This window comes from Nerophis ophidion, linkage group LG22, assembly GCF_033978795.1.
Source record: "Nerophis ophidion isolate RoL-2023_Sa linkage group LG22, RoL_Noph_v1.0, whole genome shotgun sequence".
NCBI classification, from domain to species: Eukaryota; Metazoa; Chordata; class Actinopteri; order Syngnathiformes; family Syngnathidae; genus Nerophis; species Nerophis ophidion.
The window spans coordinates 36,417,490-36,433,182 of NC_084632.1; the positions used below are offsets into that span (position 1 = coordinate 36,417,490).

Here is a 15,693-nt window from a genome sequence, read left to right on the forward strand (position 1 = left end):
TGTACCAACTGTAATCTTTTAATGCTAGACATGGGGAGACCCGAAAATAATACGTTACAGTAATCGAGGCGAGACGTAACAAATGCATGGATAATGATCTCAGCGTCTTTAGTGGACAAAATGGAGCGAATTTTAGCGATATTACGGAGATGAAAGAAGGCCGTTTTAGTTGTAGTTTTAGTTTTAGATTTACGCATATTTTGTCCAGACCTGGTTTTTACCTGCAGTTGGGGGACAAATATTATTTAAGTCATTTTTGGGGTCTCGGGCTATACACAAATTCTGATAGACGCCATTTTTGGGGGCTAATTTCTTAAAATGTTGATATCTCTAATCAAATGATTACAAAGTGAATGAAAACAATGGATAAGGTTTGAATAGGAGATGTGATGCAGCATCACCACACCTTTATTAATATAAAGGACAATTTTTAAAACAAAAGAACCCATGTTTCTGTCCTGAGGTTGGCTGAACATCAAGTCAAACTCTTATGGAAGATGTATAAATCAAAGTTTCCAATATGTTTATATCCATCAACTATTTTCAAAAACAAGTTCAGTTTAAACATTTGTGACATTTTCATTTCAACCAACTTTCTGTTTAGCCACTTTTAAACATTCCTTCGTTACACTTAAACGTTTTGTTTGACTGCTTTCAAAAATGTCAACCATGTTTGTCAATATTTCAAAATTACTTGATTTTAGACTTTACCCCTTTCTAAAACCGCTGTTAAACCTTGTTCTTAATACATTTTAAAACTTATTTCCATTAAACTTCTTTGTATAAGGTTTTTAATTCTGTTTTTTAACTTAAGTGCTAGGCATTACCTTGAACATTATCTTACTTTATAGCTCCGTCTTTGATTTGGCTATCTTGACCTCCATCTCTTTCACAGTACCAGTTTAGGCATAGAAGAGATGGAAATGTTTTTTCCTAAATGTGCGTCTGTCTCTTTTGGGCAGTGATTCTGTTGCGAACAAAATTTTTCACATCTGTCCATGTTCGATCCTTAAGTGCCTGTGTTTCACCTCTTAGACAAGCCAAGCAGTGATGCTTGCCAGGAACAGTGAAAGTCTTGATGAACTTCATCAGGTACTTCTCAAAGGCATTTACTTCCCTGGCTTCCTATTTGCGCCTGCGTTTTTCTGCCCGTTCTGTGAAGAGAAGAATGAATACAGCTTTATCCAATTCACCATCCACACCATTAACCTGTTCTACCTGAGAACCATCAGCTCCAGCATTTTCATGACATTCTTCTAGTTTTTCTGTCATGATTGTCTGAGTCTTCAAACATTTGACCTAAAGTATTTGTAAATTGCTGCAATAAGATGGTGACTTATCCAGGGTGTACCCCACCTTCCACCCGACAGCAGTTGGGATAGGCTCCAGTCCCCCCGCAATCCCGAAAGGGACAAGCGGTAGAAGATGAAAAACACACTTGTAAATTGTACAGGTGTTTTTTCCTCACATTGTGTGTCTGTTTTCCTGATAGTTTTATCAGCTTTCAAAGGTTTTTCCCAGAATTTTCTGTACCGCTCTTAAGTTTAACTGGTCAAAACTCTTTACTGCTTGATCTCCCAAAAGTAACCTTGAACTGAAAATATCTTGTGCAAAAAACACTGACTACATGGGGCTTTACAACCCAAGGGATTGTGATTGGCAAATACAGATACTGGAGAAACAATCACAATGCTGCTATGGGTGAAATTCTGAAGCCTTGGATATGTTTTTCAGGCTGGCCTCCAATTTGGATGCATGTGCATAATTCAGAATGTGTAACCACTCAAAAAAGGAAATGAACATGTCCACTCCATGTAAGTGTGAATTACTGTATGAAGATTAGCCTCATAGCACCATTTGTGACCTTGCTCTGTCTACGTCTAATCAGGTAAGCATACAGGATCCTGAATCATCATCATTCTTAAAGGGCTGCATGGTGGAAGTTTCAACCTTGTACTGGAGGAGTTGCAGCAGGTGGGGGCTCTGGGGATGCAGTCCTTTCTGTGCTGGGAGGTGTGTGGTCCCTGTCTGTGCCGGTACAGTCCTCATCCTCACTTGAAGCATCACTTGAAGCATCCCCTCCTTCACTGGAGTGTGGTATTTTCTCTAGGGAAAGCAGGAGACAGGTGGAATATTAGCTAATTTAAATGAGCAGATGCAATTTAATTAATGGCAGGATCCAGTAAAGCTCTTGTAAAAACACAAATATGTGACATAGTTTTCATATGTGTAACTTTTTGAAGGGCAAATATCTTAAATTGGAATGCACTAACTTCTGCGTTATAACTATAGGCCAGTGTTTAATTGGAAATAGACATCAAAATGCACCCAAACCTTCAGGGTCGACTTCAATATCATCCAGTGTCATCCCTTTGTACTGTGACACAGTCCCCCTCTCATTGCCAGAAGAAGCTTGCTCATTCGAGCAAGCTGTAGAGTTCCTTGGGGCAGCCGGTAGTACTGTCTGTGGACACGGATGTCATGGCCTAAGATGTCAGCAAGTTGGTCGGACTCATTTTCTTCAAGGTTCAAGACCTGAGACATTGTTGCAATATGTTTTCGAAGCTTAGTTGAGGTTAGCGCTTCAGGATTTTTAGCACCGCAGAGTTTGGCATATTTCTGCAGGCACTCCCCCCCTCTGTAGGCTGATAAAGCTTCTGGTCTTGCAAACATGAACAGATTCTCACTGGGTACACCGCAGCTCTCACGTGTCTCAGCTAGCAGCTCCATCGCAGTCACCATGGATGGTTTCAACAGGACAGGGACCATTCTCCCACGTTTTCCTCGGCTCTCCACTCTTGTGAAGAACTCACACATCTTCCTTTCGAATGGAGTCAAGCAGATAGCCAAATCTTGATGCAACATGGACCTGTTCCGGGATCTAAAGGCAGCCAGAAACATTCGTGATACCTCTCCTGCTCTTCTCCTGTTAAATGTAATGGCTAAAGCCAGTGTCACCGTAGCTAGGGCAGCATAGTTTTCTGGGGGTGGGGAGATTCTTAACATTCTCTCAGACACAATTTGATGGTTCAAAAGATTCACATCCTTGGTAAATGGTAAACCCTGTGGCATATTCCACTTGGCCTCTTTGAGAGTGTTTGAAGCTCCTGCAGAGATGAACTCTTCCCATCTGCTGTCACGTATAGCCCTGTACCTTTCGGCATATTCTGCTGTGACATGATCACCCGATATCATAGCATTGGTCTCAACAATACTAGATATTTTCTTTAGGCTGTGGCCAAGCTTGAGCGCTAAAGATGGGGTTTGATATCCGTTGATTTTAGGATCATATCCTGCTGCACTCTTCACGGCAGATATTACATGTGGGAAGTTGCTAGGATAGAAAAACTCCTCCACTCTCTTCAATGGTGTAACTTTTTGGGCTTCAACAACCATTCTTCCAACCTCCCTCATCTTTTGCCGTATGTAGTCATCATTATTGCTACCTTTGTTCTTCAGTTTGTTAAACATATATTGGCCCAGTTGCAGGATGCATTTGTCATTATGAACATGTGTAACGTCATCATAGTTCATGTGGGTAAGAATCTTCTGTAGGCCCTCACTAACCTCAAGACCCACAGGTGTGGTAAGAGCACACAGGGACTGGACTCTCCTTCTTCCAGCTTGAGGTGTGTCCTCTCTTGTCTTCTCTGGACAGATTTTGATATGTTTCCACAATGTCTTTGAGTAAAGGCCTTGACAGTAAACACAGTGAATAAAATCTTTACCATGTCTACTCTCTTTTGTTCGGTAACATGCAACAAGATGTCCAGCTCCATTCCTCACGACATCTGTGTTGTGGGCAAAGTTCCCCCTCTTCCTTAGAATGGCCAGCCGATCTTTACGCTCTTTGGAATCTTTGGGATAACAGAATTCTTTTGTAACATCTACCTTATTACGATGAACAGTCTGAAGATGTCGTGCAAGTTTTGATGTTGGCTTTGAACAATAAATGCTGTAGTTCCTCTTGTCATATGCTCGATGTACTAGAGTATTTGCAGTAGATCGCACTTGAATCTGGGTTTCTTCCTTCTCCGGGCAGAGTGTCGAACTCCTTTCTCTCTCTGTGCAGAGTGGTTTGCTCTTCTTTTTCCTGAGGCTGACTGTCGGTCTCTTCCTTTTCCTCACTGCACCGTCTTCATCTCTGCCATCTTCTTTCCCTGGACTGGTTGTGGAGCTGTTCTCTCCGTCTTGGCGTTCCTCCATTGATGAAATTAGTTTAGGAAATCGTGATCTGGGTAGTGTGTTTTCAGGGGACAAAGGAATGCTGTCAGAGTCACTGCCCCTCGGTGTCAGGTACATAATCAATGTCAATGTAGTTTGTAAAAATGCTCTCATCTGTTGAGTCATCTGAGGCCTCCTCTTTGCTCTAAAGACGAGAAAATTTAAGCGTTAACGGATTATTTGAAGACCATGATTTTACAGAGGGGTAAAGGACACCCTCCTGAAATGCCATGGTCAAATGCATGAGTATCAGCATGATTCAGGCACTGAAGTCAGATAAGTTTTAATATGAGTGAATTGAAAATTCTGTTATTGAGAAAGATCAAATTCTAAGTTTAAAAATTGTTCATTTCTGATAATCGCTAATGTTGATTGGAGCCGATTACCCAACAGTATATGTGCATGTGCGTATAATGTTGAGGGTTTTCACCTCAAAGTTTATATATATACACATATATAAGATAAGATATCTTCATATCAAAGTTTAAAACTGTAAAAGCATTGTGATTTAAAAGTCAACCAATAAATACCTGCCTATTATATATAATCACATTATCCAGTTGTTGATCAAGGCACACACACTGGTGCAACATGAGGGTTTGCTGTCTTTCAGCTGCATTGCGTTCCTCCTCTGACACCTTATAACGCTCATAGCATCTGTCACTGTGCTGTTTCAGTTCAGCAAGCCTGGCCTGGAAGGACTGTAACCAACAAGATTGAGGGACAAAAAAGTTACTTTAGCACACAAACTTTGATCTTAATTCATGAAAAAGTTAGTAATCCAGTTAGCATATATTAATTTTACAGTCTTACACACACACACACACACACACACACACACACACACACACACACACACACACACACACAAAGAGAGCTGTTAAATTGTGGCAAAGAAAACAAAGATCAGAGTGAAACTTAGTCAACATTCTTACACATAGGGTTATGACAGTGTTTTTTTCCCTCGCCATTTCAATAAATAAATTAAATCAAACTCACCTTAGCAGGAACTATGTGATGGGAAGTGTGTCCAGTGAGTGTGTCTGTGTGGTTTTATAGATTATATTTATATTTCCGTAACCTTGCACTTTTAAAAATGGTTGTAACACAGGCAAACCACATTAAATACATCATCTTATATCAGCATTACAGTTTTTTACGTTTGAATAAACACAATTTTAATTGTTTTGTTTAGCAAAACCCAACACAGAAATAGTACAACCACATACCCACTTAGTAAACCACCTTAACTCCTTTGCAAAATGGACCACTCTTGTAAAAACTATACACTAACTTATCCAAACCATATTTTTTTACCATATGAAATACACACATTGCATTTGCACCAGTTACACTCTGCTGTTGAAAACCTTAAACATTTTCAGCTAATTCTGCTTCTAAGTGCATAGAGTAGTACTGTCCCAAAGATGGAGGGGTGTTGGTTGTTATTGAGGTTTCTGTGGCAAGACTTGGAGGAGGAGAGGGAGAGAGGCGCATTGTTCGTCGTCCAGGTGATGGGGGAGCGGCGTGGTTGAAGAGGGGGTGGAGGGACCAGGTAGGAGTGGTGGGGGTAGATGTGGTTTTCTCGGGTTTTGGTGAGGTTGAGAACAAAGACCATGGATCCACGAAGAGACCCCCGAAACCTGTATAGACCCTCAAGGTTTCGGGAGAGGTTAGGAGGACCTCCGCGCTGCCGACTTTAATGGTGGCCAGGGAGTCGTCAGAAGCCGTTACGCCGTCCGCCGTTGAGCCGCTGTCCTCACCGGTGTCTGAGCAAGCTTCCTCCATCTCTGGGCCGCAAACCGCACCAATGTTCGGGGTGAAGTCCTCCGTCGTGCCGCCGATCGCAGGTGAGCTCGTGTGGTGATGAACAAGTAGGAGCTGGCGTAGGTGGAGAGCCAATGTTTTTAGCATAGCTCCGACGAGGTCCCGCAGCTACGCTAGCTTCCTCGGCGTCGTTAGCAACAACATTGCTAGGCTTCGCCAGGTGAGACAACATTAACCGGGTGGTTATTGGTCCAGGGTTTAGTTCAGTGTCTCCTGAGAGTAGAAGTAATAGTAAAATTGTAGATTTTCGGTCTATCCTTCCAGTCAGGAGTTTGTTTCTTCTGTTCCGATCCGCTGTGAGGTGAGAGTGGATCACATTACCTCCGAAGCCCAGGTGCTTCGCCGATGAATTACCGAGAAGGTAAAATTCGCAGTGATTGTCCATTTCGCGTTCACGACTCTCACTTTCGAGAGGGTATTGTATCCGTGGTGGTTTCAAATATAAATCAGTGATCCACAGTAGAAAAAAGAGAAAGTGTGGTATTATCCTAGTGGTTGATTGTAATCCCGAGCGGGAGCGAAAAAAAATGCGACTACTCATCTCGGCGTGGAAAACTTATCTCCCGGGAAAATTGGGGACATTGGCAAGTATGACGCTGTCAAGGAAAATCTGATTTAAAACATTCGTGTGCTGGTACAACACTTAAAACATTTAGTATATCAGTATGCAGAATTAAATTATGGAACGGATTAAGCAAAGAAAGGAAACAAAGCACCAATACGATTCAGTTTAAGAGACTACAAGTGTTCACAAAGTACACAGAACAAGAATTATGGTGAACATCTTGAACCATTTTATTTTTTTCCCTTTTTTTTCTTTAGAAAAATATTTATGTAATTACATTTCTTAATGCTTAATGTTTTCTAACTCAATGTTTTGTTGGCGACGTCCGACGAGGGGAAGGAGGCGCAGGGGCGTCAGGTTTGAACAGGGTGAGCGCAGCGTCGCACAACAGCTTCACCAGGATGGGCGAGCCACCTGTGTCGCTGAGGTGCACCTGCATAAGAGATACAGAACACATTGGCTCCATAAGTGTATCCAACACCACAGAAAACATCAAATTGGCTGTCATCATAACAACTGTACATTTGCTGTACTTACGCCATCATAACACCACAGCTCCAACCGATGCAGCGGGAAGCTGCTGGTCACAGCCACAAATGGGAGACCTGATTCAGATTTCCGAAAAATCATTATACTTACATACATTAAATTTGCTGGGAAAGGTACAATTGCGCCAGCGCAAAGATAAATTCTTGAATGTACCCATGCGTGCTGCGACGCGGTGGTGCTCCTGCCGCAGCCGATCCTGCAGGCCCACGGGTCTGTTTAGTCGTGTGGGAAAGTCCAGAACAAACACCTACAGACAGACATTTTATCACATTTATGTCTTAAAATACAATAAAAAAAACACTGGCTCCTTTAAACAGCTGTACAGTAATATACAAGAAAAAGTGAAAACAAACGCACCTTGGGCCAGCGGCTGCGGATGCTGGTCAGGAGTGCGCTGAACTCCACCGCTGCATCGCAGAAGGGCCCACGGTCCAGGTCGTTGCTCGGGGCCAGCACGCAGACAACATCTGGGGTCCAGGGGAACTCCAGGCGCCGCATCTCTGTCCTTAGGTCAGCTGCTCCTCCACCAGGAACAGACAAAAAACCAAAGGACAGAGGTACGTTGGGGATGAGGACGTGCCCATCCACCATGCCCCTTAGGTGGGAGTCGCCGATGACGAAGACAGTCTGAAACGACAAACACTTTGCTTTAGAACAGACACAAGAACCATAACTCCTAACAACCAACTGGTCCCTTCTTTTCCGGATGCAATTTTGGGGGGACAAACTTCACCTGACGGCTAGTCAGGTGTGAAGTAGGCCACCTTTGCATGCGGTGGCGGTACCCGGTGCCGCGCCCTATGTAATGAAGATAAGAGATTGTGTGTTAAACATATGCTCATCTACATTTGAAGAGTACCTATAAAGCATATGATAAGCTGTTCAATACTTACGGGCGACCAACTCGGGGACAGGAGACCTGGGGGTCCATGCCTGCCGCACTGCCATCTTCCTCCTGTTGGCTAGTGCCCGCCTGTGTCCCTTGTCACGTGGCATCTAAACGCACACATACACACACACACAAAGAGAGCTGTTAAATTGTGGCAAAGAAAACAAAGATCAGAGTGGAACTTGGTCAACATTCTTCCACATAGGTTTATGACAGTGTTTTTTTCCCTCGCCATTTCAATAAATAAAATAAATCAAACTCACCTTAGCAGGAACTATGTGATGGGAAGTGTGTCCAGTGAGTGCGTCTGTGTGGTTTTTCCGTGAGTGTGTCTATGTGCTATATTTATGTATATCTGTCTCTATTTTTGTGCTCACAACTCTAAAAAAAAAATCACCAGAAGCCGTTTTACACAATATGGAATCAAAGAATAGACATTGATTCTGTTAAAAAGTAAATTGTGTATATCTATTTAACCTTGCACTTTTAAAAATGGTTGTAAGACAGGCAAACCATATTAAATACATCATTTTATATCAGCATTACAGGTTTTTACGATTGAATAAACACAATTTTAATTGTTTGGTTTAGCAAAACCCAACACAGGAATAGCACAACCACATACCCAATTAGCAAAACCCCTTAACTCCTTTACAAAATGAACCAGTCTTGTAAAAACTATACACCAACTTATCCAAACCATTATTTTTTACCATATGAAATACACACGTTGCACATGACTTAACTCGGTTTGCACCAGTTACACTCTGCTGTTGAAAACCTTAAACATTTTCAGCTAATTCTGCTTCTAAGTGCATAGAGTAGTATGGGTGAAGCACACAGTGAATTTGCAAAACATCGCTCAGATTTGCACAACTGGAAACACAATGTCTGCTCACACTTTTTGCAAAACAATACACACAGTGAACACTTGTATGCATTACTGTAGACACCACACAGGACACAAGACTAATGCTGTTTTCCATATACTCAAGCCAACATGGCGGAAAAAAAAAACATTTCCCAGTTTTCATGAACATAACATTTTATCCTGTACAAAAAAAGAACCCCCCCCCAAAAAAGAAAACTCAGCACATAAATTGCTACTGTTGATCTCTTCTCCTAGCTGGATCTGGCAAGAGAATTTCATCCACATCACAGGCGATATCCTCATTTGCAAGACAGCGGGTAAAGAATCGCCGTGCATGCCGTATCCACCCCTGTATGGCTGTGGCCTCAATCTGGTCACAGGCCTCCTCCATGGCCTGAATGAAGGCTACCCGAGCCAGGGGGTGCAGATCGTAAACCTTCCACCGCCATGCCGCGCAAAATTCTTCAATTGGCTTGAGAAATGGAGAATATGGTGGCAGGAAAAGGACTGTGTAATTTGGGTGCTGCGTAAACCAGTTCTGAACAAGAGCAGAGCGTTGGAATGAAACATTGCCCCCAGGTGACAAAGTATTGGATCTGCATGTTATTTATGATTGTGAGGTTGTATAGTCTGTCCAAAAATGTAAGGATGTGAGGTGTTTTATACGGACCCATGTTGGCATGGCGGTGGAGGACCCCATTCTGGGTGATGTTACCCCCACGTTGCCCCGGGACACTAATTGCCCTCTGCCCAATTACATTTCTTCCCCTCTTTCTGACCTTTGAGAGGTTGAACCCCGCCTCGTTTATATAGATGAACTCATGCTGAATGGCCTTAGCATCCATTTGTAAAACTCTCTAAAATACAGTGAAAGACAAGATTGTGTAGTTCAGCATAGATTTAGTGTACAGTACATTTACATGTAAAAAAAGGTTATGTGTGCAGTATGCAACATCAGAGTGCTAAAGTGAACAATACACACCTCCGCATACTCATGCCGCAGCTGTCTGACCCTCTCTGAGTTCCTCTCAAAAGGCACTCGGAACATCTGTTTCATTTGGACCTGATGTGCCTTCAGGATACGAGCTATGGTGGACATAGAGACCCGATTCACATTCTGAAAGATGGTTTGGTCTTCATTAATTTTGGCCTGGATTTCACGAAGCCTGATGGCATTATTTGCCAAAACCATATTCACAATCTCCCTCTCCTGCAGTGGTGTGAAAATGGGAGCCCTTCGTCCTCGTTGTACTCGACCCTCAATCCCCAATCGAACAAAATACATGTAACCTACTGTAAAATGTCACAAGAAAGGGGTATCAAAAATGCTAATATGGGGTGCATACAGTAAGAAGCTGTAAAAAGGTAATTTTTTAAACCTGTTTTCCAGTCTGAATGCCCTCATGACAGATGCCACGGTCAATCTAATGAGATTTGGCTGGACTCTGAGTCCAGCCTCCCTCAGCGTCAATCCATGGTTCACAACATGGTCCACAAGAGTTGTGCGAATTTCATTGCCAAGATTTGAACCTCTTCTCCTTTGAGCTTCACCTACTCCTGCTTGAGGTCTTCCTCTTCCTCGGCCACGGCCTTTGCCTCCTCCTTCTCTGATTCCCCCTCTCATCCTCACTCTTCCTCTTCCTTCCATTTTGGTTAAGCTTGGTGAACTCACCTGCTGCATTTTTATAGTGCTTGAACCTGGTTGGTAAGTCTTCAATTAAGCAATCTTGTGTTTGCACACCTGATGGCAGTGTTCAATCAACTGGCTCATAGGTGTGGTAATTTGACAGTCAGTGCTTTAGAATTGCAAGGAAGTGACATCTTGATATACTTCTGTGTCTAATGCATTGACGTGTGTGTTAGTGTTTCAAATCACGGTGTGTATTGTTTTGCACAAAGTGTGAACGGACTATTGTGCTTACAGTGGTGCAGATCTGGGGCAAAGTTTTGCTCCTTGAGTGTAAGGTTGTGATAATTGGGCCGAACTTTAGATTTGAGTGTTTATTCAATCGTAAAAAAATGTAATTCCTACATATGTGATGCGTCAAATTGACATAGTATGTGCAACACATAGTGGACAAACACTCCGGTGAATATCGGGATGTTTGATCAAAGCAATAAAATGTTTGCTTTGATGTACCTTTCCCTCCAGTTGAATAATGCGTTTAAATCAAGTCTAAATGTTCGACTTGTTGTTCCGTCACCACACCCGCACTATGAAACGAAGCACTTACCGAGCAGGCCACCCAGGTCGTCTCCACGCCGGCAGGACATCACCCGAAGCAGTTTGGAGGCACAGGCTGGTTAGGGTTGGGTTGGGGTTGAGGTTAGGGTTAGGGGAAGTGGAGGGAAGGCACTGTCCATCTACAACCTGTCCAGGCAACGTCCACGCCAAACGCAGGACCCCCCCGAGGAACCTGAAAGAGAGCAGTCCGAGACAATGTTAGATGCAGCGTCAAACATGCGGATAATATCCAGCTACGCGTTTCGGCCTTTCAGGCCTCATCAGGCTGGCTGAGCAATGCCTACTGGGACTCACCTGGTTCTCCAGTAGGTGGGGCACTTCTAATCCCCTGGCTGGTCCCGGCGGCTTCCCAGTGTCTCAACAGCAGGATGTCCCGTCATCAACTGCTGGAGAGGGAATGAGCCGCTCTGGCAGGAGGAGGATTTATATGAGTGCTGTAGTGGGCGGGGCTTATGTGCTCACAACTACAGTGGAGTTATTAAACTCTCAAAATTCACTCCTTCCTATGTGATGCACCAACACGACATATTATGTGCATCAGATAGGGCATAAATACCCCGTTGAATATCGGGGTGTCCAAACAAAGCAACAAAATGTTTGCTTTGAAGTACCTCAACTCCTGAACATAATGTGTCTGACACAAGCATTTTTGTAGAATTTACACACTTGTTGCCCCCACCACATCCAAACAATGAAACAAACTACTCACCAACGAGTCCCCCAGTGGGCCCACGGAGGCAGTACGTCGCCCGACAGCAGGCCGGAGGCACTGGCGGATTAGGGTTGAGGTTAGGGTTAGGGGAAGTGGAGGGAAGGCACCTTCTGTCTACGACCTGTCCAGGCAACCCTAACCCGAAGCAGTTTGGAGGCACAGGCTGGTTAGGGTTGGGTTGGGGTTAGGGTTAGGACCATAAAAAGGAAATGGGTAGGTTCAGGGGAAGACGGGGGGTGTGGGGGGATATAAGGCAAATAAAGAGGGGAAGTAAAAAGATGGGAATGTGCACGGGCCATCAACAATCCAAACTGCTCCCACTCACATCTCATTTTGGCCCCCCGGATGTCTGCTGCCCAACTTGGCGATCCAAATGAGCTCTGCCCTTCGGCGTTGGGCTAGGCTCCATTTGGGGTTGGTCTGGACGACAGTTGCCCGGACGTAAGACCACCTGTGTCGGACAAAGTGCTGGACCAGGTGAGTACTGGTATTTTTGTGTCCAACGATGTTGTACTTAATATGTTGGGCGAATGTCCTAGCTAAGGTATTGCCCATCTCGCCCACGTACATGTCGCTGGATCACATGAACACAAATCTGGCTGTGTAATCTGCCACGGCACAACGGTTGGAAAACCTTGCGGTTGTGGGGGTTCACAAAACATGGTGAGTGGCAGACAAGGGCGTCCCTCCGAGTGGAGGGCGGGTCTCTCAATGAGCTGACCCTGGCCCTGACCAACAGATCATTCAAGTTGGGGTTCTTCCGGTAGGCTGGCACCACATAATGATCCGGCATCCTCCCAATACTCTCCACGAAGGTCCGGAAATTGGTTTTGACCTTTCCCACGACTCGTACGGCCGAGGGAGACTATGTGGTGATTAGAGGAATCATGTCTGTACCAGGGGGAGGTCCCTTTGGGTCCAGGAAGACCCTCAACTGTCGTCTGAGAAAGGACCTGGAATAGCCCCTCCCCATCAGAGCAGAAAAGAGGGCCCTCGAGGCCACCAGGAAGTCCTCCCGCCTAGTGCAAAAACGATGAAACCTGAGTAATTGAGATTTCACCAGCCCCGCAAAGGTGTGCTTGGGGTGGAAGTAGCTTTTTTAAAGGAGCGCATGGGTGTCCATCTCCTTGAAGAACACTTTAATGTCCAAATGTTGCGTTTTGGCAAAATGTGTTGCTCGTGGTCGACTTAATGGTAATATTTTTATTGTGAGTGTTGAGCGTGTTCAAGAACATGCTGAACTCCTCACTAGAATGAGTCCAAATGCCCCAGATGTCATTCAGGTACCGGAAGTAATATTGAGGATGTTTTGGGCAAGAGGCCAAAGCAGAGGTCTCCCACTCTGCCATAAAAATGTTGGCATAAGCAGGTGCGAATTTCTTGCCCATAGCAGTGCCCTTAATTTGGAGGGAGAAACGACCATCGAACTCAAAATCGTTTCTCCTCAAATTAATTTCAAGGAGCTGCAAAAGCTCTTTTTCAGGCCTGCTGACGTCACGGTACCTGTGGAAGACATTTTTGACAGCCTGGACACCCTCATCGATGTCAATGTTTGTATACAGGCTGTCAATATCAATGGTAAATAAGATGGCATCTGGGGGAATGTGCACATTTTTTATCTTATCACTGTAATCGTAAGTATCCCTGATTTAGCTGTCGTGTAGAAGGGAGAGTGGCATTAAATAATGTTCGATGAACTCTTCCGTTCTTTACATCTCGCTGCCGCAGTAAGACACGATGGGCCGGCCCGGAGGAATCTCGTGGGGTTTGCTCCATTTGTCTGGCTCCTTGTGAATTTTCGGGAGCATGTAAAATCTGCGGGGGCTGGGATCCGGCTCACCCAGGAGATACTTTTATTATTTCGAATTGCTACATTTTTTTAATAGAAGATTATGAATAATCTTTTCTACCATGGGGATAGTTTGGGAATAAATAGGTTCAGGTGGGGGTTTATAATAAGCAGTATCACCCAACTGCCGAGAGCCCTACCATATGTATTGCGATCCGTCAAAAATGACAACAGCACTGCCTTTGTTGGCTGGCTTGATCACAATGTGTTTATTCCTTTTTAGACTATAAAGGGCCTCAACTTCTTCGCTTGTCAAATTGTGAGCGACCGCAGTTGTGCAGCCCGAACCGGACAATGTGAGCCCGTCAGCCTGGACCATCGCCTGGTACTCCGGAGGCAAAAGTCCAGGTGAGGGCTCCCAGTCGGAGCGGGCTGTAAAAGTCTGGGTTTAAGAGTGTCTTGTTTTTCATAATATACCGCAAGTTTGACACGTCTGTGGTAGTGCTAAAGGTCAAATTTTAATTGATGATGCCAGTGACTACTAAGATTAGACAAAGGAATAAAGTTGAGGCCCTTGTTGAGGAGTGAAATTTGTGAGGGGGTTGGTGTGAAATAGTGGGCCAAATTTACCACGTTCTTATTGCCCCCCCGAGTTTTCAGGATTATGGGGATGCCTAGTTTAAATAATCAAGCCAGTGCTTCAACATTCGCACACCTGTCTCCCGAGTCCAATGGATCAGGTTACTACGGGTATCAAAATCCTGGCTGTCGAGGACCGGGATGTGAGCATAATGGTTCCTGATGAACTCATTCAGCATCTTGAGATTATTTTTCTGCTCAACGGGCAGAGAAGCTGAATAGTTGATCAGGGGGATTAGCAATCGGGCAAATTTGAAAGTTTTCTCGGCTGCCCGGAGTGCCCCTTGGAGCTGTTTGATGGTAGTCTCCTTAACCTTCTGCTCACAGTTGTTGATACCAAAGGCTAAAACTAACACGTCAACCTGGACGGTGGACCTGGTCTTGACCAGGATGGCCTCCGCGTGGTGAAAGTTGGCCCCCGGGTAACTGTCAATCTGGAAATCAGGCACGCAGAAGGGGGGTATGTGACTCAGATTGGAGTCGCCGTTCACCAAAATTCTCTTTGTGGCCAACAACTTTCAATCGAGCATTTTCCTCATTGTGTTAGTGTGGCTAATGACTTCCTGTAATTCGTCATCTTCTATGTCAGATAGGTGTGGTGGAATATCTGTAACCGAAGGTTCCCTATCATACAGGTGTGGTGGAGTACCTGGAACTGAGGGTTCACTACGTGTCGTACTGCCAAAAGTGGGGACCCAATCTGGAGGCGAGCAAGGAGGGTTGGAGGGAGAGGTGACACACATCCCCCCACTGTCCTGTTCCTGCAGAGGTGAGTCTTGATAATCCATCAGCGGGGCCCAGGGATGTGTGAGGTTCGGTAATGAATATTCCCCTTGTGGTGTCGTGTCCTCTTCCATGTCCCGGCTGAGCTGGGACCCGTCGGTGGACGTGGAGGCGTTGAATGGGGACAACAGGGAGGAAAGGTCCAAGGTGTCCTGCTCCTGGTCCCGAAGGTCGATGAGCAGGGCCTCGGGGACTGCGGACCTCTGTGGTGAGTCGTTGTCGTCCTCGGTCTGAACGGGGGTATCCTGTGTTTTTTGGTCCGCCCTGTGGACCATGACGATGGAATCCTGTCTTGTAGGCGATCTTCGAAGAGGGATCTTGCGGCGTGGAAGAGACTGGGTTGCCGGATACTCCCGGATGGTGTCGTCCTCTGGTGCGGTGTCCCCCTCTGCTCCATGGGTGGTTGCGTGACTGCAGGAGCAAGCGGTCGGCGGGGGAGGAAGATCGGGGCCACACGTACTGGAGGGCCCGCTGGTTGATCTACATCAGGAGATCAGTCCGTGCCAGCGGCGTCTATGCTGGTGGCTACCGACACATGGGTCACAGTCTGTGCTGGAGGACTGTGTGGAGCCTGTGTCACAGCAGGAGTCCTGTCTGGGA

General features: G+C 45.1%; 1 protein-coding gene and 1 long non-coding RNA gene across 3 annotated transcripts in view; one reads left to right on the forward strand and one right to left on the reverse strand.

The window, feature by feature from the left end:
- The window catches only part of LOC133540832 (uncharacterized), a 47,610-nt gene extending 32,534 nt beyond the window's left edge, over window positions 1-15,076 (forward strand). The window contains exons 2-3 of the long non-coding RNA XR_009803739.1: window positions 13,955-14,079; window positions 14,900-15,076. This is a non-coding gene — a long non-coding RNA (uncharacterized LOC133540832). The remainder of the gene's footprint in view (window positions 1-13,954; window positions 14,080-14,899) is intronic.
- On the reverse strand, window positions 6,823-15,447 carry LOC133540831 (uncharacterized). 2 transcript variants are annotated; one of them, XM_061883789.1, is made up of 8 exons: window positions 11,465-15,447; window positions 11,160-11,342; window positions 8,059-8,161; window positions 7,899-7,963; window positions 7,523-7,792; window positions 7,319-7,412; window positions 7,154-7,221; window positions 6,823-7,049 (listed from the first exon to the last, which is right to left on the reverse strand). In XM_061883789.1, exons 3-8 carry the CDS (start codon window positions 8,159-8,161, stop codon window positions 6,921-6,923), a joined length of 729 nt encoding a protein of 242 aa, XP_061739773.1. In that variant the 5' UTR covers window positions 11,160-11,342; window positions 11,465-15,447; the 3' UTR covers window positions 6,823-6,920. The 2 variants fall into 2 exon arrangements, with proteins under 2 accessions (XP_061739773.1, XP_061739772.1); XM_061883788.1 differs by having other exon boundaries at window positions 11,160-15,447.
- Between the last annotated feature and the right edge of the window lie 246 nt (window positions 15,448-15,693).

Bases quoted from the DNA above. Each gene is read 5' to 3' on its own strand.
- LOC133540831 (XM_061883789.1), bottom strand. From the start codon at position 8,161: ATGCCACGTGACAAGGGACACAGGCGGGCACTAGCCAACAGGAGGAAG. The intron at 7,793-7,898 runs GTGAAGTTTGTC...TTGTCGTTTCAG, and splicing joins CACACCTGACTAGCCGTCAG to ACTGTCTTCGTCATCGGCGA. The intron at 7,222-7,318 runs GTACATTCAAGA...AATCTGAATCAG, and splicing joins CCGCGTCGCAGCACGCATGG to GTCTCCCATTTGTGGCTGTG.